Source organism: Pelmatolapia mariae, linkage group LG15, assembly GCF_036321145.2.
Source record: "Pelmatolapia mariae isolate MD_Pm_ZW linkage group LG15, Pm_UMD_F_2, whole genome shotgun sequence".
In the NCBI taxonomy this organism is placed as follows: Eukaryota; Metazoa; Chordata; class Actinopteri; order Cichliformes; family Cichlidae; genus Pelmatolapia; species Pelmatolapia mariae.
The window spans coordinates 343732-369033 of NC_086240.1; the positions used below are offsets into that span (position 1 = coordinate 343732).

Below are 25302 nucleotides of genomic sequence, written 5' to 3' on the forward strand. Positions count from 1 at the left end.
TCACAGCCTGTCACCTTGTTTCAGCCTCATGGTGGCACTGTGGAAAGCTAGGTAATCCACAAAGGCAGGGATGTTCAGTACTACTTACAGCCACTTCAGTCCACTGACTCTGTGAATGCTGGGATGGGCTTACTTCCCTCAGAAGTGCTGATGTTTTTCCTTTTGTGTGAGGATGACTCGCATAGATGTCAGCAGTGATACTGATTACAGAGGTCTGGACAGAAATATGTCAGTCAGAGGTGAAATATCATCCTGAACTAATGAAGATGCTGTGTACTCTGGCAGGAAATTCATGGATCCCATGTGAGCAAAGAGCACTTTAAAAATGTAGTAATAAGAAGCCAAACCTGCTTCACTTCCATAAACGTAGAGGAGTCCAGAGGCTCCTCCAGAATCTAATTTGAAAAGTGGAAGCAAATGTTTACGTTGTAAACAAGCTCTGCAGCCTCGTCACAGTTATTCCTGACCTGCAGATTACACTTAGAAGATTCTGCCAAGAAGGGGGAATGTAATAAACCCCTCTCCACAGCCTTAGCTAATATCTGAGCTGCATTTAAACAAACAGAATTACAGGGATGCCCACACAAGCCTGAGGAGCGAGCCTCAGAGGGATGTGGGCTCACTGCAGGGACTGAGCCGTGGGGATCAGACACCTGAAGGAACACGAGCTGAGCTGTACATGCCAAAATAGGATCTTTCCAGCAACACAGAACCATCACACAGAAGCTGTGGGTGGTTTACTGTGTAATGCACTTTAGAGGGCTTGTTTGTATGTGAAAGCTTGTTTCAGGGATGAGAGAAAAAAGAAGCAAAAGCACGGCGGTATTTTTCCTGCCCACCATGATGCTGCCAAGTGTGGCTGGTGGAGGGACGTGTTTTTGAATTCAGGCATCAGCGTTTTGATTTGCAGCTTTGTTAATGAGCCAAGACTGTGGTGGAAACTAATGCCGCATGATGAGTTTATCATAATTCCACAGAAGCGCCACTTTTTTAACCACAAAGTGGGGAAAATGTGTCTGAGACTCAAAATAAAGCAATAAATTTGACATGTTGAAGAAGTCAGTGGGGCGATTCCACATAAAAAGAAAAGCTGTGCACTATGCCAGCTGTGACAGTCAACACAAAAGGGTTCAGACATTATTCACAGAGTGTGTTTGAGGTCTATTTCCAAAAATAATAATTTATTTAATGCAATTCATACATGAACTTGGAGGACAGAAACAAAGTATCAATCCCATGTCGCTGTTATCAATCAGATTCTAATACCAGCACTGTGCTGTCGATATTTGGGCTGTTGCACACGCCTCTATCAAATGTAGTCAAAGATGAAAATCTTACTACATTACTTACTGGAGGGGAGACAAGGAGCAGAAAGTCAAGAAGGTGGCTGCTTTCTCCCCCTAGTTTGACCCCTGAGGAAACAGGTGTTTTCTGCTCTTGGTCTGAAAAGCTTGAGCAGAAGAAAAAAAACAAGCTGTGTGGGATGGAGGAGGAGGGATATTATGTCTGTCACAGCTAACTCGCTCTGAAATTGGCTCAGCATTATTTGTTTGAAAACTGGCAAACTTCGAGCAAGAGTAAAATTCCTAGCGTTGGATCAAGGTCGGCTTTCAGCGCTCCCGATGAACACATATTCATTCTGCTCTAAGGTCTTGGCCTGTGTAATGATTTCTTCAGCTTTTTCTTGCTGTCGCTCAAACTGTTGCTGTGAGAATCAAAACGGTGAAGCAAAGAAGCTGAAGCCAAATAAATAAGCTGAAAATGTTAAAGTCACATGCAAAGACCTGACGCAGGACCTGAGAGGTGGATCCGGCCCCTTGATCCAGCTACTGTGGAAGGCTGGCCGTCAATAAGGTGGCAGGAGGTAGACCAGGGATGGGCAATCTCAGTCCACGAGGGCCTGTGTCCCTGCAGGTTTTAGATGTGTCCTCGAACCAACACAGCTGATTTAAATGGCTAAATTAGCTCCTCAACATGTCTTGAAGTTCTCCAGAGGCCTGGTAATGAACTAATCATGTGATTCAGGTGTGTTGACCCAAGGTGAGATCTAAAACCTGCAGGACACCGGCCCTCGTGGACTGAGATTGCCCACCCCTGAGGTAGACCCCTGAGCCATCTGTAAAACACGGTGGAGGCTCCGTCATGGTTTGGGATGAATTTTAGTCTGTGGCAGCTTGTTGAAATTGATGAAATTATGAACACAGAAAAGTATCGTCAGATTTTATCCACCAAGCAGTCGAAAGTGTCTGATTGGTAAAAGCTCTTAATTTTTCAGCTTGGCAATGGTTGCAAAGACACTAAAAGCATTACTGTATTCAAATCACAAAAAACAAAATGGGATCAATCATGGATTGGCCTCCCCAGAAGCTGCACCTCAGCATGATTGTAGAATTGTAGGATTATCATGAATGAAAGAAAAGGCTGCCGATATCCAAAGACGAGCTTTGGAAGCCTGAAGAACTCCTGGAGAAACCTCCTTCCCAAACCTTTTAGGCTCTTTTGAAGAATAACGGCGGTCATAACAAATATTGATTTTCAAGCCCAGTAGAATTGTTCAAACTCTTTTCGCACCATATAGCTTGTTTCAGTAAATCGCTGCACCCATTTCTCATTTTCCTATCAAGACAAAGACATGAGGGCTGGCTTGAGACTTTTGCACAGCACTGTATGTAAAAGTCATGTGTGGAAGTTTTTTCTACTATTGCCGATGTATCATATCAGTGAACGTGCAAAGTGTATAACTATCCTTCCCCACGATTCATTTATTCTTTGGTAATACAAAAGCTACTGGTGGCTAATGCGTGTTCTTTATTAGATGAGTGAAACCACTGCTGATGTCAGCAGGGCTCCTTTTTGGTGTTTGTGTGCCACAGTGATCTCTCCTGTAATTACAAGCCCTGAGGTGTAGCCCACCGCCTTCTTCTTCATCGGGTTCAATGATGTCATGTAATGAATTTTCCCAAGATGTAAGATTTCTTTAAAAAATAAAAATAAATCTATATTTATTACCACTGCATGTTATTCTGAATCTTAGAAAAGCTGTAAGTGGACCCGTGTGAGAAAGCACACACCTACAAGCAATAAAATCAGATCGTTACTGTCGTGTAAATCACGTGTACGTGTGCAGTTTAAATCCAGCCTGTGACCTCGAGCCGTGTAACAGATCGCACCGAAGGCGCCAGTTGAGACAATGAAACAGGTGCACACGTCACGACTCCTGAGTGCAGTCTGTTCTGATTGTGTGTGTGTGTGTTTGTGTACACATACACACGACAGCAGGACAATGTTTTTGTTTCTTAAAAACGACAGTTTAATCATACAGTACAGCTTTTATCTGAGGCAAGTGGCAACAAGAGTACACTGGGAAGTGAACACGGACTCCAGCACATACAAAAAAGTGATAGAGAGCAACAAGCTTGTAAGACGTGGCACTGACCACAACACAAAGCAACAGAGGCGGCGCGATTTCATGTCGGTGCGAATGGCTGCTGCGTATTTAACACACGATTTAAAAACATTTCAAACTGGCGTCGCCAACAAAACTAAAAAAAACGACCATTGGCTTCCCACAGTGATGATGCAGCTTCATCAATAGTGTTTGTTTCACTGTTAAAAAACAACAATCACATCTGGGACGTGAAACGCTGGGAGTACAAAAAGAAAACTAAACTGAATACATGTAGTGAGTCCGTGCTTTATGAAACACACTGAGGCACTTGGTCAACACATCCCACACCTTGTACGATTGCACAACATTTCTTGGACTTTTGGTTTGTGATACTGACTTCACTTATTGTCAGCATAAACTTTCAGAAGAGGGATTAGTAGTGCTTATTGCAATAGGAGGCACACTGGCTTCGCTTTTTGGCACGTCTGACGCTGAACTGCACTTCACTTTCAACGTCCTGTTAAAACAGTTGAGTTTCTTTGGAGAGGCAGAGGCCGCCCGCTCTCTTTTTGAGTTCCGCTTGCTTGTCTCTTCCCGTGTGACGGGAATACTGTCAGGCTTGTCCTGGTCGCCAGGGACTTTGCAAACATCCATGTGCATTGCAGTTTCAGTTCTTGTGGTGGGTGTGTGGTTATCACCACGATAACGGCTGGTGTCCGTTGCACATTCATGGCAGCTTTTGTGTAATGAGCCTGCAGAGGGGGAGGGGCAGGGGCTTTGAGGCTGTGCTGTGGTGCTGATATTTTGGCTACTGTCAGGTAATGACATTTCATGCCTATGAACTATGACTTCTCCAGCAGTCTCAGAATCAGAGCCAGGTCCTGGTCCTGGATCCGGGCCAGCGTCCTGCTTTGGGCTTGTGAATCTCTGGTCTCCTACTGAGGCAGCCTGCAGGGCCGCAGTATGGACACACTGCTTCCTGAGGTGACAGGTGTGGGGAGCTCCTTGCCTGGGGGTCACCACTCTCCCCTGTGAGCAGTGGTGGAAATGAGTGAGTGGACAGTGGAAGTAGTGCATACAGCACTCCACGCGTGTGTAGGCTGGGTCCAGGTTTGTTGGTAAAAGGGTCGCGTTTTGTTTGCTGAGGGGGCTTCCTGAGAGGGGGAAGAGCTGAGAGGTTGGAGGGCAGGAGCGAGAATCCTGCGCACAGGAATGTGGGTTCCACTGCTGAAGCAGATGAGGAGGATCCCCACATGTGCAGTTGGTGTTTTGCGAGTACTGGCACCTGCACGGTGTGCTCAGCGTGGCTACGTGCCCATTCTCAGATCCTCTTTCGCCGGCTTCGGTGTTCGAGTAATGAATGTTTGGAAAAGGAGCAGCGTGGTGGTGAGGAGGAATTCTGTTATAAAGCTGAGTGCTGGAATCACGCTCTTCGTGCGGTTTATCCTCAGTTTTTTGACTGGATGCTAAAGGCTCCAGCTCATAATGTTCCACCTCACCACCCTTGCTGTCCAGCTGGTATTTCGCAAGACCAGAACTCTTCCCCTGGGGCGAGGGGCTGCTGGATGTGGTCTCGGTGAAGGCCTGACACTGCAGTTTTTTGGGCAGTGGTATCTGGCCACAGGTGCCCTGGGGCCCCAGGCAGCGGCACATGCACTGAAAAAAGAAGGTGGCAAAGGCCCAGCTGATGCACATGATCAGCATCATGAACATGCCCAGCTGCGTGTAGGCCAGGACAGTTGACGGCATCATCATTGCGCCGGCAACAAAGGTGGTTAGTGCTGCCATTGCAATAGCAGAACCCATCCGACTGAGGGAAAATATCACCTTTCCCTCACGGTCCGGCTCTGGGGCAAGTCGGTAGGCCACGCCGTAGTGGACAGCAAAGTCCACTGACAGTCCGACCGCCACTGAAATGGTCACAGACTCCAAGACATTGAGCTCCCAGCCCAGAAGCACCAGAGAGCCCACTGTGACAAATATGGTCCCTGCAATGGACAGGATGGCATACAGGCTGATGATGAAATTCCAGGTGGTTAGGAGCATGACGCTGAAAGCAACGGCCACTGACAGCGCCATAGCAATCAGAGTCCCATCTGACAGGCTGTCCTGAAGGTCATAGAACTCCAGGTTGCTCACAAACCAGCCATAGCTGAGGCCTGCTGGGGCATAGCGAAGCTCCTCCTCGATCCAGGCATCCACCTAAAACAGAAAGACATTGCTAACATTATAAAATATCTTGTTTCACCAGTGGAGATGTGTCCAGGTGATGCTGGGGCTGTGCATACCTCGCGGTAGAACTGGTACATCTTCTCATAGGCCAATGTGAAGAGGAAGGTGCTCTGGAACTCTAAAACAATGGCTCTGATGGTGTCGTTGATGTCAAATCGAGGTCCAGGGGTCTTGCTGTCAAGGTGGTAGTTAGTACTCCGATCCAGCTCCATGATGGCTCTTTTGATACACAACTCAAAGACATCCTGTTTGTATGGGAAGATGGACTGACTGCAGCAAGGGTAGACAGAGGCCTCGTCGCAGTCCTGGTTCTCCATCCACTGTTAAAAACAGGAGAGGTAAACCAGAATCGGTCAGGTTGCTTTCTGAAACTTTATGGCTTAATTAATTTATGGCCAATGTCTAAAAGGACTGCAATTGAAAAATGAAAAACTTCCATCCACATTGATGTCTTGAAATAGCCTGTGTAATGATTTCTAAGTGAAGGACTGAAGAATGAGACTTGTATGCTCACTCCTCACCAGCACTCTTCTCTGTGCTCATCATAAACAGTGTCTGTGAAGGTTCTCAGTCATCCAGGTCATCGTAGTCTAAGGAGCTTGCAAAGAAAAGCGTCTGGACTTGTTTAAGTTGCTTGAAGACGTTTCACCTCTCATCCGAGAAGCTTCTTCAGTTCTAAGGGTCAAATGGTGGAGAGTCCCAGATTTACCCCATGGGAGTATCCCCCCAAAGAGGGACAAAAGGACAAAAGGTAGAGGACCATCAGGGGGTCCCTTTGTCCCTCTTTGGGGAGATACTTCCACTGGGTTTAAATCTGGGACTTTCCACCATTTGAACCTTAGAACTGAAGAAGCTTATCGGATGAGAGGCGAAACGTCTTCAAGCAACTTAAACAAGTCCAGACGCTTTTCTTCCCAAGCTCCTTTTCAAAGTGATCGCTAGCGACACAGCTATGTTAGCATAAACACAGTGAAGCTGGAGGATGAACGCTAACTTTTTTCCCACTCGATAAAAGTTAACGTGAGGGTTCCTGATGGTTAGGGACAAATGCAATCGCATGGCAGGATGCTGTAAACGGACCAAACTTCAGTCAGGAGAACAACTGAGATAATCCATCCACAATACCAGGTTAGTCATTAATATACTGCTGCATGGGCTGGGCTGTAGTTACATCATAAGGTTTAAAAACCGAGCTTTGAAATGAACAGTGGTAATAAAAACCGAGGGGGGCCGACAGTGATCACTGACTGTTTTTAGGGACTCATTCAGGATACAAAGCATTAAAGCGTGTTAAAAACACAACAGCCTTAATGAACGCAGAGTAGTTTGGACCTGGAAGCAGGGTTCACGCGTCATCACTTAAAGACCAGATAAGTCATTTTTCTATATAGCAGATAAGCTAATGCTAGCCGACTGTAAGAAAGTTTAATCTGATGCAGTCAATCAGTCCAAGTGAGAATTTAACAAACGGCAGGAGAACACCAACATCAGAAATGTGTTCAACTCAGAGTAATCGTTTTGGTTTTGGAGATCAATTGTGGTTTAATAACTTTATTTTTTTATTGATAAAAAGGTCCTTGAGGTTTGAGTTTGCTCCGTATATCACCAGTACACATGCAGTACTGACCTGTTTGAACGTCTCGATGAAGCAGCTGGTGAAGTCCTGCTCTTCGGACTGAAAGACGAAGCTCTGGTTTCTCATTTTCTGGCAGAAGTTGAGGATCCAGACCTGAGATGCTGGACTGGCAATGTTGAAACTGCTATCCAGCATCAGCTTTCCTTTGTTTTTGGGGTTCAGGGGATCTCCATTATCCACAGGGGTCACCCCCCAGATGATGGTAATGGGCATGTGGAGGTCCTCACCATGATGGACTCTCTCAAACATGAAAAGCTTTTTGTACTCTGCATCATAGCGCTCAAATGGGTGAGAAGATCTGAAGACCTGAAACTCTGCCAGCTCCAAGGAGGGGAGCTTCATCTTTGGGTTTACACAAACCACATAGGCCCCGCCCACGGTCATGGCAAGAAACCAGAAGAGCCAGAGGTAGCGGAGCTTGATGACGATGCAGGGCAGCACCTTCTCAAAGAATATCCTCGACGCCTCCGAAACTGTGAAGAGGCAGTTGTTGGCCTTTTGGCAAAGACCGGCCCAGAACATCTGCGTGCAACAACCTGTCTGCTGGTGCTGAGGCTTAGCGCAGAGGAACATGTTCGGCAGGTAGCGTTCATGTAGCACCACCACGGCGGGCAGCCATGTCACCATTAAAATATAGTTGACCAATATGGCAGTGCCAGCGTAGACTCCGAAGCAGCGAATGGCAGTGATGTTGCTGACATAGTTGGCATAAAAAGCAGCAGCAGTGGTGAAGCTGGTGACAAACATAGAGAGGGCCGCGTGTTGAAGGGTCACGCCGACCGTCTCTGCCAGCTCAGCGTGAGGCTTATCGAACTTAGTGTAGTTCCACACGTCACAAAGCACAAAGGCGTCATCTGCACCGATGCCTACCAGGATGATCAGGGCTGTGAGGTTCATGAAGGGGAAGAACTCAAAGTTGAAAACCATTCGGTAGAGAAAGTATGACACAATCAGCGAGCTGATGATGGCTATTATTGTCATGAGTGTGATGAAAACTGACCGCGTGTACACGCACATGACCAGCAGGACAATCACTATGGCTATGGCAGGATACACCGTGTCTGTGAGGAGGTAGTCCTGAAAGAGGTCGTGTTTAATGCCAAACTCGATCCCTGTGACCGTGGTGATGCCGTCGGAGGCGTTCCAGTTCTCGAAATTGTCCAGGTAAATGTTCATCATAGACTCGCCTTTCTCCGTGGGGGAAAAGAGCATGCTGTACTTGAGCACAGGCGGAGGATACTCCAGGCTCTTGGGACTCAGGAAGTCTTTGTCTACCAGAAAGTGAAAGATCTGGTAGATGGCGTTGTATTTTGTACACTTGCGGGGCACACTGGCACACTTTAGCTGGTCTTTCCGCCGCAGGGTCATGTCCCAGCAGTCGGGTCCCAGAGTGCCGTTATGATAGTATTTGGCACACGAGCGCAGGATCTTGAGTGTGTGCGATACGTCTCGTTCTGTAATCTTCTGGCAGGATGACCTGTTGTTGAGGACAGCAATGTAGTTACCTAGTGTCCAGCTGGGGCAGCAGGAGTCAGCATTGGTGCGCTGACAAAGATTCCAGTAGTCCCGGTGGGAACGCACCTAAGGACGGAAAGAATGAATAAATACGCGAAAACAAGCAGAAGTGTAACAGAAAAACATATTCACACGACTTGAATGATGCCAGCGTACTCTTGCGTTGTCCAGATTGCACATGGATTTGATGGCCTGAATACTCCACAGGTTCTTCCCTTCAGCTGACGAGAACACCAGTCTAGAATAACTGTCACCTGCAGAAAGGATGGCATAGTCAAGTAGGAAAGCAAGTTTCTCATTTTACACAAGACAAAAAATTATTTGACCATCTGGCAAAGATCCTGTTCACTTCCATCGGCCACAGTAAAAAGCACAACTATTCCATGTCTGCTCATCATTATATAAAGCCATAAATCTTTTTGGGAGTTGTGTGGAATGTGGACTAGTATAATTCTTCCTGTTCTCCATCGTCCTGAATCTTACCTGGCACATCACAGAAGAACTCTTTACTGAAGTCCCACTCAGCTTGCCGTTTGTCTCTGTCAAAGTGGTCTTTGGGCCGCCTGGGCTCTTGGTGACTGGAAAACAGTAGGAGGAGAATAAGCAAACATTTGAAGCACTGAACTAAGGTGCTGAACAGGATGTGAATTTTACACAAAATACCTTGATTTCACTGGGAAGTGCTAGACCATTCTATGTAATCTATGAAGCTTTGCATGATTCATAGCTCATAGTATTATAAAATCATCAGCCCTTGGTTAAGTTTCCTTCCCCACCCCTTTGAACCAGATATCTGATTGGCTACTCCTCACAAACAGAAGCTTTGCACAGCGGGAGGGCAGCGTTTCTGCACTTTCAGCCAGAGTTGGGCATGAAATCACCTTTGGCATCAGAAAGAATCAAGAGTAGGAAAAAACAGGACCCCCCCCCCCCAAAAAAATAAAATAAAAAAATAAAAATCTGACTGTGGTTAGACCAGTCTGAGTCGTATGATCATCCACCACTGTAACAGTATACACTCAGTGGCCACCTTATTTGACACACCTTTGTGACTGCAAATTTGTATTAACAAGCAATCAATCACATGGCTGCAGCTCAGTGCATTAAGGCTTGTAGACTTGGTGAAGATGGTGATCATGGGATGAAACCAGATTTTGCAGAAGGCCATATGCAAATGATTTCATTTTGTTTCTTGAATGAAACACTTCAAATTTAGCAAAATGCCTAAAAAACAAAAACAAACAAACAAAACAAATGATTCATTCGAGAAATTTCAGTTTCGGATCACAATAACAACATCTAAAGTATCCTGTCCTTCTTATGTTATCCTGAAACACACATTGGCATTTTGTTTGAGGCCGCTGTTGTTGTAAAATTAACTTTATTTCATAGAGTTAATTCCTAACATTCCTGTCATTGTTTTATATTGTTTTTATTGTTTTACATTGTTTCTTTTTAATGGCATTTTTATATTGTTAAGTTTCCTCGGCACCCTTTGGGCCACTTAGTGAGCAACAGCCAGAAGAAATATGGCATTTCTGAAGCTAAATGTGGCCCCAACCTGGTACTAGCTAAATGTAACTAACAAAATGACCAGTGAGTGTATAATAACATAGCTAGCTAACATTACAGTTGAACTATTGGAAATACCATTTCCATTAAGTTCTGTCAGAGCAGATAACTCCTTCTGAACAATAAGAGCAAAAATGTGTCATTTGGTACTTAAACGTGTTCAATGACTGACAGAAAATGAGGAAAAGCTCTAAAAATAGCACAAATGTGCTGCAAATATAATAATCAGTACCAAGTTGAAAACGATCCAGAAAGAATTCTTATTCATGACTTCATGAATCAAACAGATGCTGCTGTGTCAGAAAAGGCAGCAGTCATCGCAGCTCCCTACAAGAAATCAGATAAATGACTTTCTGCAGTACAGCGAGGTACTGCTGTCATTATTCTAATAATCACAATGGCAGCTCTGATTGAGCAGGGCGCCCGGGGGGAGACGTGCAGATCAGTTTTTTAAATGAGCCACATTTTTAGGAGGAAAAGAGGAAGGCAGGGTAATCAGGCGGCTGTCAGAGAGCGAGTGACAGACGGAGGGGATAAGCCAGGGGAGCTCGCTGACAGAAGCAGGAGCCACTTTCTGATACAACACAAGAACACAATTACATGAAGACAGACACGCGGCGCGAGACAGACAAAGGCGTCCACAGAGGGAGACGGAGAGAACAGACTTTATCTAATCAGCAGAAGAGAGCTGCAGTTTTTAGAGGCTCTAATCTTAATCTGCTCATAAAAAATTAAACAAAAATTAAATCTGATTCAAAGACGGTTCAGTCTTACTGATTTTTAATCACGCTAAAGTGACATGCCTGTGAATATGGTGATATGCATCAAATAAGCAAAACTGAGCAACAGTAAAATTTAAGAAACCAGATATCTGCAGTCTGATGTGTGCATGAAGACCTGAAAGAGACAGACATGCAAAGACTTGCTCTTGATTAGTGAGCAGACTCTGGCTGACGGGAGGCAGAGGCTGACCTCGTGGACGGACAAACCTTGACTATTCCCTCTCTTCTTTCAGGAGGAGATTCAGACGGGTCTGTCAACAGTATCCTTCACCCCTACCTCTGACCCCCACGCCTTTAACTTTCGCTCCCCTGTGACCTCTCTTCTTGGCTGATAGTGGAAGCCAACGGCATGAGTGCCAAACAAAGACACTATATAATGTCTTTGTTCAACCAGTAACAGTTTAATAATGTTCTCTACACTGTCACTTCAGTTTTACAGGCTCAAAAGTAATTAAACATTTAATAATGTCTAAGAAAATTATGTAAATTTATTTGATTTAAAGATTTTTATTTTGGACCGCTTGCTTTAAATGTTTCATATTTATAGTGTCCACCAGGTGGCACTAATCTTTACCACTGAAAGCAACATTTTACACTTTTTACCTTTTCCTGCAAGTTTGCCTAGTTACTCACACGATAAGTGGGTCTCACTATTGATGATTGATATTGGACAATGGTGTGTGTGTGTGTGTGTGTGTGTGTGTGTGCGCGTTTGTGTGTGTGTGTCTGTGTGTGTTTCAGTTTCAAGTCTTCTCACTGCTGCAGGGCAGTGCTGCTGCAGGGCAGTGCTGCTGCTGGGCAGTGCTGCTGCTGCACATGTGGAAAGATTACATGCAAAGACCACAGTCTGTCCACCTGAACTGGAAGGTTTAAAATCCAAAACATACAATTAAATTGAACTCATTTTTGACATGTATGTTTCAGACTGAAGTAGTATTAAAAGATTGAGTCATTTAAAGTGGAAAAAATATTACTTATAACATTTTGGGAAGGTGACTTTTTTGTCATTAGGGTAAAATGCATCAAGATTTTTAAGGATCCTCTAAGAGTTGAACAGATTATTAACTAATTTACATCCATTTATAAATCTAAACTAAGAATGACTTTTAATACTCTGACGCAAATGCTTGCAGTCAATGGCCCTCGTTTAATGTGCACGTGGAAACCATCTTAACCTGCACATAACATCAGATTTATGCACCAGTCAAACACCATGTTTGTAAATCAGACTCATTCTAAATCGCTCCCTGCAATCTGCATACAGTCACACTCCTATTTCCCTTTATAAGGAAATCTGTTTACCTGGAGGTGAAGTGGACAGAATCCTGCACTGCTGAGGCAAAAAGAAGTAAAAGGTCTGACTGGAAAACTATAACTAATGGTCCAAGGTCTGAGGAGGAAGCCAGAAAAGCTCGCATGATGCAGCAGGGACCTGCTGTCAAAGTTTACTGAGGTACGCCGCTGCTCGTCCATGCAGGGCTCGAAAAGTCATAACCATAATCTTAAAGTGAACACTGAAGTCGATGGGACAATGAGAGCGCTAAAGACTCAATGAGAAGACTCGCAGTTGCATTGTGATTAAGCTCGTAGGTGTTCGAAGGAGATTTTACACAGACAAGTGTACAAAAACTGTTGTGTGTTTTTCAGAGTTTGCTGCCCATGTAATCAATTGACAGACTGCACATTTTAGCGTGGACTAAGGGTTACGACAAATATTTAACATGTGAATGTGAGATTTGTCCTCCTGCAGCGACACTTGTGCAACAAATCTTTGTTTTCTTCTGCTAAAGCAAACATCTGCAGATGAACCCACCGATGAGAGGTTTAATGTCAATCGCCTTTCAGACGGCTTGATGAGCAGACAGAGGGAAACTCTACAGACTTTGGAAAAAAAAAAAAAAGCTGCTAAACCGGCTCTCACGTGTTCCTGCACGGAGCTTCAGAAAGCATCTCAGGATGAAAGATGAGTGTAAACTCACATTTTGGCCTGCTCATCTGCATATTTGAATGGATAGTTGGCCAGTGTGGCTTTATAGCCCGTGTTCTTCACCATATTGTTCCATGTGACTAGTCGCTGGCCAATGGCTGTTCCCCGTGGCTCGAAGCCCTTGTAGGAAAAAAAGATACCAGAAATAAAACAGCAGAAATTGACTTGATTATGCTTGTAGAAATGTATTGTATTAAGGCAAACTGATCATTTTATTATCACACAGTTCTCATCACGCTCAGCCAATACAGGACGTTTAAGCCCGACACACATTTTTAGTGATTTAAAAATCAAATATATTCACTGATATTCCCCCAAAATCAAACCCTCAACTATTTCATCACAATATCTATGGAAATTTAGAAATTATTAGAAATAATGTGAATAACAGTCAAATTCATGTTTGCTTTTTTTGTACACCGAGTTTGGCAAACTAAACTCAAACATAACAGGACAACATAGAACTGATCAGCCTACATGAGTGCGTCTCTATATACAACATGAGTACCGCATTTTTCAGACCATAAGACACACCGGATTATAAGGCGCATTAAGCGAAACAAAACAGTCAGATAAGTCAAACTTTACTCAACTTATTCTTCTTGCTTCCTCCACTTCCGTACCATTCATTCATTAATGTTGAATTCTCTGCAGCTGCTCTATTCCCATGTTGTTGCAGTATATTAATGACTAACCTCGTATTGTGGATGGATTATCTCAGTTGTTCTCCTGACTGAAGTTTGGTCCGTTTACAGCATCCTGCCATGCGATTGCATTTGTCTCTAACCATCAGGAACCCTCACGTTAACTTTTATCAAGTGGAAAAAAAGTTAGCGTTCATCCTCCAGCTTTACTGTGTTTATGCTATGCTAACATAGCTGTGTCGCTAGCGATCACGTAGCACATCATTATATACCAGCTAGCCCAACTTCTTTAACCCTACAAATGTCACTGCTGTTTAGTTTTCGGTCTTCATTTCTGTTGGAAGTGATAGCAGAGCTGTACGTTTGAATTGTTCACAAATCTCTCAGTCAGAACATGCTATATCATGCTTAGGTGGAAGTTAGCGAGCTAACTTCCGCTAACTTCCTGCTAACTTCTAACTCCGTTAAATTTAATAAATTCCGTTTTCATGGATGCCTGGATGTTAAACTTGATTGTTACACCTGGTAAAGCAGCAACACTGATCATTTTATTACAGATAAAATAATTTAGACAGTTTTTAACTCTCAGTGATGCTGCAGTGTTCATTTGACTTTGGGACCTGAAGCGGACGGAGTTTAGGACCCAGATTACTCTGCGAGGCTCCTGACTACGGTAGCCGTAATGCTCCAACAATCCATCAAGCGGTGCAGCTTCGTAGCTTACCGAAGTCATACTGAAGCAGTTATGACAGATTTTTGAGCGCCGTGTACCACATAAAATCGGTTCGAGGTCAATAAGCACAACCAGAATTCATACATAAGGCACACTGTCAATTGTTGAGAAAATTAAAGGATTTTAAGTATGCCTTATAGTGTGGAAAATACAGTACTACACACTGAAAAGAGGACGGCTACCGTCATCTACAAAGGTGACCAATGAGTAGTGTACTCACGAGCAGTGGGTCAGAGAAATCCGGCAGGTCAGGCACAAGTATGCCCACCAGGGCACAGATCACAATAAGCACCGTGCACACACCCAGCACCACCACTGGCCAATCAGCTATTAGCTCAGCATAGCTGTGAAAAAGAAACAAACACAAAATTTGATGACAAGACGTCCTGTGATAGTTGATTTCAAACAGCATGTGCCTCTGATTACATAAAGAGTAGGAGAAACCAGAAAAAGCATCAAATTAGTCACTCTGAGAACAAACAAATGTATAAATGAGGACATCCAAGTTGCTAGTTACTGCAGGATAAGTGAAGCTCCCATCAATAAGTCGTGACTCACTACTGAGGAATGATGGCTCCAGTAGAGCTGTGATGGATGGATGACAGAAATAAAGAAAGGAGGAGAAGTTTGAGCGTTTCTGGCAGGTCTTACCTTCTGGGAAATCGAAAAGGCGTCGAAGGGCTGAAAACCAAAGAGAGGGAGATAAATCAGGTTTATATTTTGAAGTCAAAGCAACAACCAATCAAAAACATGTTGGAGGAGACTTGGGAAAGAGTGGACATCTTTTCTTCATCATCTGCTGCTTATCTTTTTCCAGCAGGAGCGCGCAGCGTGGATATTGGACCGCTGAAGACATTAAAGCTGACATGGCTGTCAAAACCACTTTGTGCTGAACGTCTCATAATTCTCTGCTCCTTTTTCAAACTTTGTTCTGATTTGACAGACAAGCTTACAGGGATTTGCTTTTTAATATACACGAGCCACACGCCGACATCTAACGACTCGAGCGAGGTACCAGCATCTAAACTGCAGGCCGACGCCGACCTGAAAACTTGTGCTGGGCTCAAAATGATCCTGAATTTCTGGCTGATCCTGAAACAAACGGATGTCAGCGTGAAGCTAAATAAAGCCTCAAATGTTCCTGATAACTGCTAAACAGCATTTTTTAAATTTCACTGAAGCCAAGTGAAGCCTAGTGTGCCATGTGCTCGATAAATCAGCACTCCAACACACACCAGGCCCTCGCCGACACAGCGGGAAGTCTCGGATTACAACTTGCACTTCCACACAAAGACATGTTATCACATTGTGAAATCAGGCTTCCTGTTGGTGGCTGACCCAAACACGCCCACAGACACATACGAGGCCTTCAGCTGCTCGGGATCTATCTGGAATTCTCGTCAGCTCCTCTTGGGAGCAGTGGGGGGAGCGTCCGGTATGCCGGAGAAGCAGCAAACGCGCCGGGTGGAGGGGAAGAGGAAGTGGCAGAATCAGATACGACCACCTGATCACAGTGGGGCTACAGGAGATTAATGATCAAGTCTAAAGGGGTTCACGGGAGACAGACACGTCTGTGTGGAGAAAACACACGGAACACCCAGAGTTGGAGATTTTAGCTTCACAAAAAACCTAAACTGAAGCTTTGCAGTTAAAAAAGATGCAGGGTTGGGTTTTTTTTGGATGAACATACACAGCTGGGTGAATAAAAACGGCCAAACAGAACAGAAAGTCTGAACACTCAATAAATAAATGAATCACAAGACATAAACACGTAAACTGATACAGGTAAACGTCACGTTATCAGAGCTGGTTTAGCTGATATTTACCATGGCTGACACTTGCAGATGTCGATATTCGATAAGAAAACCGATATTACCCAAAGACACGAATATCAGTCGTTTTAAAAGAGCTGTTTATTGCACACTGATGCCAAATGAAGGCACATTCAGGCACAAGTTAGAATGATGACAAGTCGAGAGGAGAGTGTCAGGACATCAATGAGCAGAGTCCTTATTGGAGGCCAGAGGGACTGGATTACCCATTCTGCCAGAAAAGTCTCTGGAAAGATCAATGCAGGACTTTAACAACCTGAAGCTTAAAGGATTGTAAATACATTTTTAGTGCATCATAGATTCACATCTTTACTGGAAGCTAAGTGGCCCTACTTTACTTCTCTAATGGTACAAAGAAACAGGAAGTGAGTTCTGAGGTCACCTTCTTGTGCAGCTAATCAGGTTGACAGCACTCTGATTTTAGTGACATGGCCACATGATCCAAGCAGGGTGTCTGCCCCCCCATCAAAGTCAGATAAGTCATAATGGGAACCACAAATGAACTAGCGGGACCAGTGAGGAATTTTACTCCACAGGGTTGTAAGGAGGTTGTAAATCCCCTTTAAAGTCCCGCTGGGCCTTTTTATATGACAGCCAAATGTCAAGTGGCACAAGCTGAGAGCACAGTTTGCCAACACAGGTATGCACAGACACAAACAGGCCATCACTCACGCTCCTCTGGGGAAAGAAATGTTACAATGCAGTGTTGTGCTCCAATGCTCCGGGCTCCCTGCAAACAGCACCACACAGAGCCCACGGCATCGGGCCGGCCTCTACACTCCTCAAATCCCAAACGGGTCGAGCACGGATGAGTTGGAAGAGGTCCAATCCAGCAAGGCCTCACCGGATCTACTGCCTGTGTCACAACAGTGTTAACCAGGAAAAAAGTCCACTCACAGATGGACCTGAGTGTTTTCATAGCATTAAGCCATTTGAAGCAGTGGCTTTAAATGAGCTCATTTTAATTGATCAAATTAAATTAATGTGTTTTCCTCCCTTTGCTCTTCACTCTCGTATATTAGAGACTTTTACCCCTTCAGCTTTCAAAGTGACCTCTAACCTGATTTAAACCAGCAGTGCCTAATGAAAGCCACGTTTCCCCAGCCCTCCTTTGAACACGCAGCCGAGGGAAAACTCTGTATTGCTAATGTAATTCATTTCACTGGGCGCAGTCTCTTGGCTTTCCATGTATGGCCTTGAACTGCAGACCCCAGGACACAGCTATGGCCCAAAATGGAGGAGTCGAGCTATCGGAAACACTTGGAGCAGATTCATAAAAGCGCTGTCAGGCTGTCTATTTGTCTACTTAATGGACTGTTTTGAATTTTGGCCTGCAACGCTCCGATCTGAATTCATTTCAGCCAATTGGAAAGCTGCACAGCATACTTGGATGCTTTTAAAGAAGAGGAGATGATGGATTCTTGATCTATGCAGTTCACAGCAATAATTTATGCCATTGTTATAAAACTGAAACTGGCAAGCTGGGGTCAACATGATCTCGAGAACTGCAATCTGTAAAATGAACAAACACCACCTAAATCCTTTGACCTGCCACATCAGGTTTCCTCCACGACTCTCTGGTCCCTCCTGACCATGCCGCCTTCCCTTTCTTCCTTTGCTTGCTGCCTGCTCTCTTATTTTCCTTTTCCCTGTCCTCCGCCCGTGTAACCTTTCACTGTTATTCTATTTACCAGAGGGAGAGTGTTTCTGGATCACTGGGCTAATTAATAAGGTAAACACAGACGGCCCGCCGCTCACTCAGCATGGCGCTGACAGAGAAACAGAGAAGCAGCTGGGGGCCGAGGGTCGGCTTTCTACACACCACGGCTCTGGCTCATCCCAGACGGAAGCAGACAATCGCGCAAGGAGGAGCATGGCGAAATCTTTTGGGGTTCATCCAAAGCGGAGATCTTGGAGCGCACTGTAACAGATGTGAGGCGACTGCTGGTTTTAAGCTCTAAGGGCCACGTTTGTGCACTGCTGTTGTTGACATTTGTGCTCAAACTCGCTGCATTTCACAACTGGACAGGAACTAGCAAAATAATAAGTAAAGGGGTTAAGAGTTCAGAGGCAGAGGACGGAGTTAACTGTCAACAGACGGGCAGCTAAATATTTCACAAACATGGCCTTGAAGTCGGCGCAGGAACAATTAGTGTCAGCCATCAGGCTGCTGGGCCCGCCCTGCCCCGATTAGTGCCTCGCTGGAACGCTGCACTCAATTAGAGGCTCGACCTAGCCGTGAAATAGGCCCCGGCTACCAGTGCTCCCACTCGAATGACATCATGAGACTAGCTGGGCAGTAAAATACCACACTGTGCCCGATAACTCAGCCTAAAGAAGAATACTGTGTCAAGCCTTGGATTACATTAACAACTGTAAACAGATACGAGGCTCAGAGGGCGTAAGGAATGGAAACTTTGTGACAGATAAATAACTGTAATGAGTGGAAATCAGCGCTTTAAGTCAGCCTGTATTTATATGCAAACACTAAAGTTCAGCTTTTAGAAAGCTCGGAAATGAGCGAGTGTGGAAATTAGCCCAGCAGTGTTGCAGTAAACAGATAATAAAATCCAAGACTGTAAACACTTGTAAAGCCATTACTCACATACATTAAAGAAATACCAAACAAGAGCAGCCAACTGTGTGCTATAAAGTGGACACATTGCTTTTACGTCTGCAAAGATAGGCAGGCAGACAGATAAGAAAGCAAGGAGAGAAAAAGGCATCAGTTAGCATCAGTGGTAACACACAGTGATTCATTGGGCATCGTGTTTCTAACAGGCCTCCAATAAACACAGAAACAGGCCTGAGCTGTTTAAGTTTAGACTGAGGTCAGTCGGGGACACCCTCGTCTCATCATCGCATGGTGGAAACGCAACCAGACATGATGGGAGGAAAAAGTGCAGCAACCACAGGACAAGTGCCGTTATGGACGCACTTATATGTCATCATAATAATAATAATAATAATAATAATAATGATGTATACTTTATTGATCCCTGTGGGGAAATTCCTCTCTGCATCTAACCCATTCACTGAGTGAAGCAGTAATCAGAGTGTCAGTAATGATGGTCGGTAAAAAAAAAAAAAAAAAAAAAATGGAAGAAACATCCTTCAACCATGTCGAAGGGTTTTATCCACCAGAGGGCGCTCTACGATACCTGTGGCCCATGGGCAAACACACGTCTGGAAGCATTGCTGTGGATCTGGCACATCCACAACAGCCAGCTGAGCATAACAGAGTTAGACAAAGCATAAACGAGTAGGTAAATATTTACACAAATGTTTTGGAAATCTGTTTATGATTTGAGTGCCTGAAACAATAACAGAACAAAAAAGATGTATGAGCCAATAGGGGTGGGCGATACAGCCTAAAAACCACACTGCAATATTCCAAGAAATGTGAAATAATATTTGTGATGATACAGTTGAAAATATAACAATTTATTGATGTGTTCGGTTTGCAGGCAGCAGGATTTTGCGGCACATTTTCCATTCTTCATTTTCCAGGCAATAATTTCAACACTGACACATCAGACTGTAATTCAGTCTTTCCCCAACGCAGTGTGTATTCCTGCACGGAATAAAATAGTCCCAGTAAGAGGTTTTGCGTATAAGCCAATCACACTGGGAATTTGAGCAAAAATGATTTAGTCAAGTAAATAAATGAAAAAAAACATTTTAATCTTAACTTATACATTGATACTTGTGTGTCAGGGAAATGTTTAAATGTTCTTGAGATAAAGTTGTTTTAGCACAGAGGCTCTGAATATTTATCCAGAGAAAACTGACGTGACACATAACAGGTGACGTGGCTAACACGCTGAAATAGCTCGATGGAACCAGTTTGCATCGTGACTTTGGCTTCAGAATTGTAAAAAGCCAAATATGCAGTATTCACTTGGTACTCAAAATATGAACAGACTGGGTGCTGCTGTAGTTCACCTGGTTGAGCAGGTGAGCTTTTTACCAACAGCTACTGCAGGCGCCTGGGCTCCAGCAGCATGACGGTGTTAGCGGTGAGTAGATGCCAGTGGTCCCAGCAGCCCTGGTGGAGCAGTTAGTGCCAGACGTTTCTGAAAGTTACACTTTCAAAACACCTACATAAGTTTTCATGTTTTTTTCAGTTAAATGGTTTCTGGTCGTGTGGGTTTAATTGTTGCCCTCTTACTGATTCTGATCTGGAGGACTTTAAGCAGACGTCCGTGTTCATGTGTGGATGCAGGATGACTGCTTCCACTGGTGAGCGTGGCCTTTTCTGGCTGCACCTGCCATTCCCTTGAATTCCTGGAGGTGAAATACGGGCGCACAAAAATTCCAAGCATACATGTGGGATTTAAGCACTGTGACTGTAGTTAAGCTGTCAGTCAGTGCGACGTCTTTATTGTGACTGCTCCTCGCCTCGTTCTTATCACTTTAACCTCACACCCGGAGATGCACGCAGGCCTGTCTGTTGCACAGAGCTTCATATACTACATCATTATTGTCATTCGTATTCTTTCTAATAAAAAGCAGAACCTGTCAATAGCTGGAGGGCAGTGCCAGCAGGAATCTGACAGTTTGAATCCACAAGTCCTTCCCAACCTGCCAACTTTACACCGCTCAGTTGTCTGCAGCTGAGAGGGTCTGTGTGGTCAGTGAGAGCAGCAGGCTTTCCTATTAGTCCTCCAGAGGTGGAACCAATGCTGATCCTCCAGCTTCTTACCACAGGCATCTGTTGAGTACGGCTTACTCAATGAGTAGGCTGTGGGGGGGTGCAAACATGAGAAATGAAAATTATAATGAATCTTTATCAAAACACTTTGTCGCTGTGCAGCTAAACTACAGATCTGGTCATTTCAAAGAAAATCCTGAAGCCTCTCGTTCACAGTGAGGAGAAGCTTTTGAAGGCAAACACGAGTCATTAATCTGCTGTCGCTTAATAGAAAGGCTGGAATGAACCAAGAACCGGAAAGAGAGGACAGGCAAAGGCAATACAGTTCAGCATCTCATTTTACTATGGCTGCTGATGCAAATCTGACTGCAGCATCGATACCTGGCAGCACGGCTAGTTTACTAGCTGATTATGGTTTTCCTTATTTTTTGTGCACACTTTTTAAGATGCAAACATTTAAAATAATGAGACAAATGTAAAAGTAATCAAAGAATGGCTCATGCTCTACATTTGGATCCATCAGCTGCAGCCAGTAAGAACAAAACAAACTGAAAACAAAGTGAAGTGAGGAGGAGGAGGAGGAGGAGCAGCACGGCTCAGAGTAAGACCATTCAGAATGATGCAGACCTGGAGGTTGGAGAAACAGGCCCACCTTAATGACCCATGTGAATCGCTCTGACATTGAATCTTACCTATGCCGATTCCTCCACCGCCCCCTGAGATGTGATCTTGTGCTGCCTCAGACGCCGCCTGCAGCTTTGCTTTGACCTTCTTTGATCTCATTCATTAGCAGACAAGGTAGTGAAAGAAAAAAGGGCAATGTCGAGATTTTCTTTTTTTTTGTGGAGGTTCATTTTTCACTCTACACTGCTCTCCCTCTTCCATCATTACCTCAGCGCACCATCAGTCTAGTTTCCCCTGTGCTTTTGTCGCCATCCTTTTGTGTCCCGGGCCGTCTGAGGACACGGTAGCTCCAGGGTCGCCATTTGTTTGAGTGCCTCCTCTCAAGCATTCCTGTCTCCATCAATCACTCTTCTCGCTTCATCATTTCCTAACCGTTGTCTGGTAGGGTTGCTCTTCTGGAGCTTTGCTGCGATATCTCGTGTTGTTGAGAAGTGCAATGTGGCAAACAAGTGCTCTAGTTGTGTTCATTAGCTCTATTTTACATTGGTCAAAGATGATTCTTGGAAACGTATTAACTCAAGTCAAAGTCTGTTCCTTGAGCTCCCTCACACAGAGACACTGTATGTGTGCGAGTGTGCATTCACATTAGGAGAGTGTTGCGACGCGGGGAGGGAGTCTGGAAAATTCCAAGCAAAGGTTCAAAAATGCAGGAGAGGAAACGTGAGCAAGAAACGGGCTGTTCATCTCCACATGGGTGTTGCCTGGCTGTTTCAAACACACTTTATAACAAGAGTAAATCAACACATCTGGTATGTGTACTCGCACACGGTGTACTCGCACACGGTGTACTCTCTTTTCGGTGTAAATGTAAAATGGCCTGCATTTGTATAGCGCTTTACTAGCCCCTATAGACCCCAAAGCGCTTTACACTACATTCAGTTATTCACTCACTCACTCTCACACTCACACACAGGTGATGGCAAGCTACATTGTAGCCACAGCTGCCCTGGGGCGCACTGACAGAGGCGTACACATGTATAATGTATACTGCAGTATAAATGTATACATAGATATTTGTGTAGGTGTGAGAGCGACAACAACATCAGGAAGAAGGAACACGAGAAGCTTAAGAAATATCAAGAGCTGAGAGAGGATATGGTGAAGGCAACAGTGGTTGCCGTGGTAACAGCAACACCAGAGGTTATGACCCCCGAACTGGGAGACAGGCTCTGGAATGACATCCTAGATGTCTGTCCTGCTCCCAGGACTCTGGTAGAGCCTGAAGACAAAGACCTAAATAAGGTTTTGAATGATAATGGATTTGCTTTTTCTAATGTCACGCGTGCGTCTGTCCGGTACCGGAGGATCCGTGCGCATGACCGAAAATGTGGAAATGGTTTGCATTTTTTTCACTACAGGATCGCCAGCAAGTTAGTTCCCTGTGGAGAAACTCACACTGCACTGGAGTTCTGAAAAACCAGGTTCTTCCATCCAAACTCTCCAGGACAGAGAGGAAGTACTTGGATTGGTTTTCCCACGTTTCCAGTTCCATTTTGAAATTTCCTTCCTTTTCCCAGTTTTTCCTTTATACACACTGTGTATTTTTCCCTTGCACCCCTTGTATATTTTAGAAAGGTATCTAATTCCAGGAACTGATTTATATGCCATTGGGAAAACATTTAAAACACCAGGCACAGCCTCTTTAAGATCTTTCTTTTTAAAGATCCATATGATGTCCAGTTTGTCTTCATTTGTCAGTCTTTGTTCGTTCAAATCTTCAAAGCAGTCCCATCAAGTAAATAAAATATTTAATCAAACCTGTATCTTCCCATTTCTCAAATCGACTATCAGTTTTATTTGGGATGAATTCAGGGTCGTAGGATCTCCACCGTATCAGTCTTTCCCTGGTTTGGTTTTCTCCGACCACATTAAACCCCAAGATGTTTGTAGCGGTCCAGTCCAGACGCTTATTATTGCCTGTAGGTGAATGTGAGCTGATATTTGGTATTCCAGCTCCTTCCATTGTGCTGTGCAGACCCAGTTACATATATGTCTACCAAGGTTTTGATTTGTGCTGCCCTAAAGTAGTCTAATATTTGGCAGGGGAAGACCTCAGTCGGCCCCTTGATTCGTCACATACAATGTCACACGTCCACGTTACATGCAGTGAAATTGGACCCCTGTGTGATTAGCTACGTGAAGGTCTAAAGTGTCATTCTAGCTCTAGGCTGCATTGATATTGTTTGAAATAATATAAATTATTCATATATAATTTGTAACCTGACACATTGTCAGACATAAAGTGCTAGAAAAGATCATTCAGGCTGTTGCAAATATATTTAATATTTCATCTGCAAATATGGCCTCTACCTTCGAGTGGGAAGGTCTGTTATGCTTTCCTTTAGGCAAGATAAGACTGGCCCTCAAGTTTAGCAGTTAGTTAAAGTAGGTTTGCATTTATGACCCCCCCCTTGGATCAAGAGCTAGAACTTTATGGTCCTACCATAACAGCATCTTGGTTTGGTGTGTGTGTGTGTGTGTGTGTGTGTTTGTTTTTTCTGGGATTTGATACCCTGTCTATAAATATAGAGCTGTGTATGAAAATCTTTCTACATCGTAATTCTCGTCCCCGTTCAGCTTCATCTGTTCATTTATGTCTGGGTATCACAGCAGGTGATCACATCAAGTGCTTCAATGCTGTCCTGCAGTGGTATATGATGTTAAAAGAAAGACAAAACTTCTCCATGTCTCACCTTCAGCATTAAACCACCCTAATGCAGCTGTGGTTTAGCCAGATGTTCAACCAGTTTATGACGACGTCATGTTCACATCAACAGCCAGGGCCTTTGATGGCAGTAACCCTAACCCTCTTTATGGGCTTTGTTTCATACTCAAGAAATAAGTGGTAAGCCTGAGGAGGACACGGGGAGCAGACAGGAATCAGAAGGAAGGAAATGTAAAAAACAGAAAAAGCTGTGGAAAACAAAGCAGCTAAAAGGTGAAAGAGGGTTGGAAACACCCACTGATCAGTCAGACAAAAAGGGCAGAAAAAAAATAATTACAACAGGCAAAAACATTTGATCAAAGTAGGTTTCTGTACCCGATTCACACCGTCTACCCTAAACAGCCTTCATGTCCAGACCAACAAAATTAAAGCTACAGTGCTTATTTCTAACACTTTGCAGCTTTGCTTTTATGACTTGTTCCACAAAATATATCACAACAGAGATTTCATAACAATGATCCAGATTTATCAGCACTGATGATAACTGACACAGCACTGGTCCACACAATGAAAGTTAGCAAAGGCAAAAAGACACAGACCTAAATAATTACCCTGAAGCTGCGATTACTGAAGCTAAAGTCTCATCACGTACTACACACACAAAACTGAGATGTAGCCAAACGAGGGGCAAGTCCAGGAGGTCAGTCTAAAATCTGCAGCTCAAACATACACTGTGCAGCATTTCAAGTGTCAGTGTGCAAACAGCAACATTACTTAAAAGTCAAGACTTTCCCCAGATGTCATCGATGTGAGTTAGAGGACAGCATCAACATCTGAATCTTACAGGGACTTTTGATTTCATGGATGAAAAATGAGAAGATGAAAGAACTGCTGCAAGTGACCAACACACGAAAATATTGTCTTGAGAGGATGAGCCCAAACAAACTGTACATGACCTCTTCCACATTATTTTATTAG

The 25302-nt window shown here is 44.2% G+C and overlaps 1 protein-coding gene across 6 annotated transcripts in view; it reads right to left on the reverse strand.

The window, feature by feature from the left end:
• Positions 1-3308: 3308 nt before the first annotated feature.
• The window catches only part of LOC134643648 (protein dispatched homolog 1-like), a 109777-nt gene continuing 87783 nt past the window's right edge, over positions 3309-25302 (reverse strand). For all 6 annotated transcript variants that reach the window (XM_063496125.1, XM_063496121.1, XM_063496124.1 and 3 more), the window contains 8 exons: positions 15141-15170; positions 14710-14833; positions 13105-13232; positions 9255-9349; positions 8928-9025; positions 7248-8837; positions 5677-5940; positions 3309-5590 (listed from right to left, as the gene is read on the reverse strand). In XM_063496125.1, coding sequence (XP_063352195.1) covers positions 3797-5590; positions 5677-5940; positions 7248-8837; positions 8928-9025; positions 9255-9349; positions 13105-13232; positions 14710-14833; positions 15141-15170 — 4123 coding nt within the window. In that variant the 3' untranslated portion in view covers positions 3309-3796. The remainder of the gene's footprint in view (positions 5591-5676; positions 5941-7247; positions 8838-8927; positions 9026-9254; positions 9350-13104; positions 13233-14709; positions 14834-15140; positions 15171-25302) is intronic.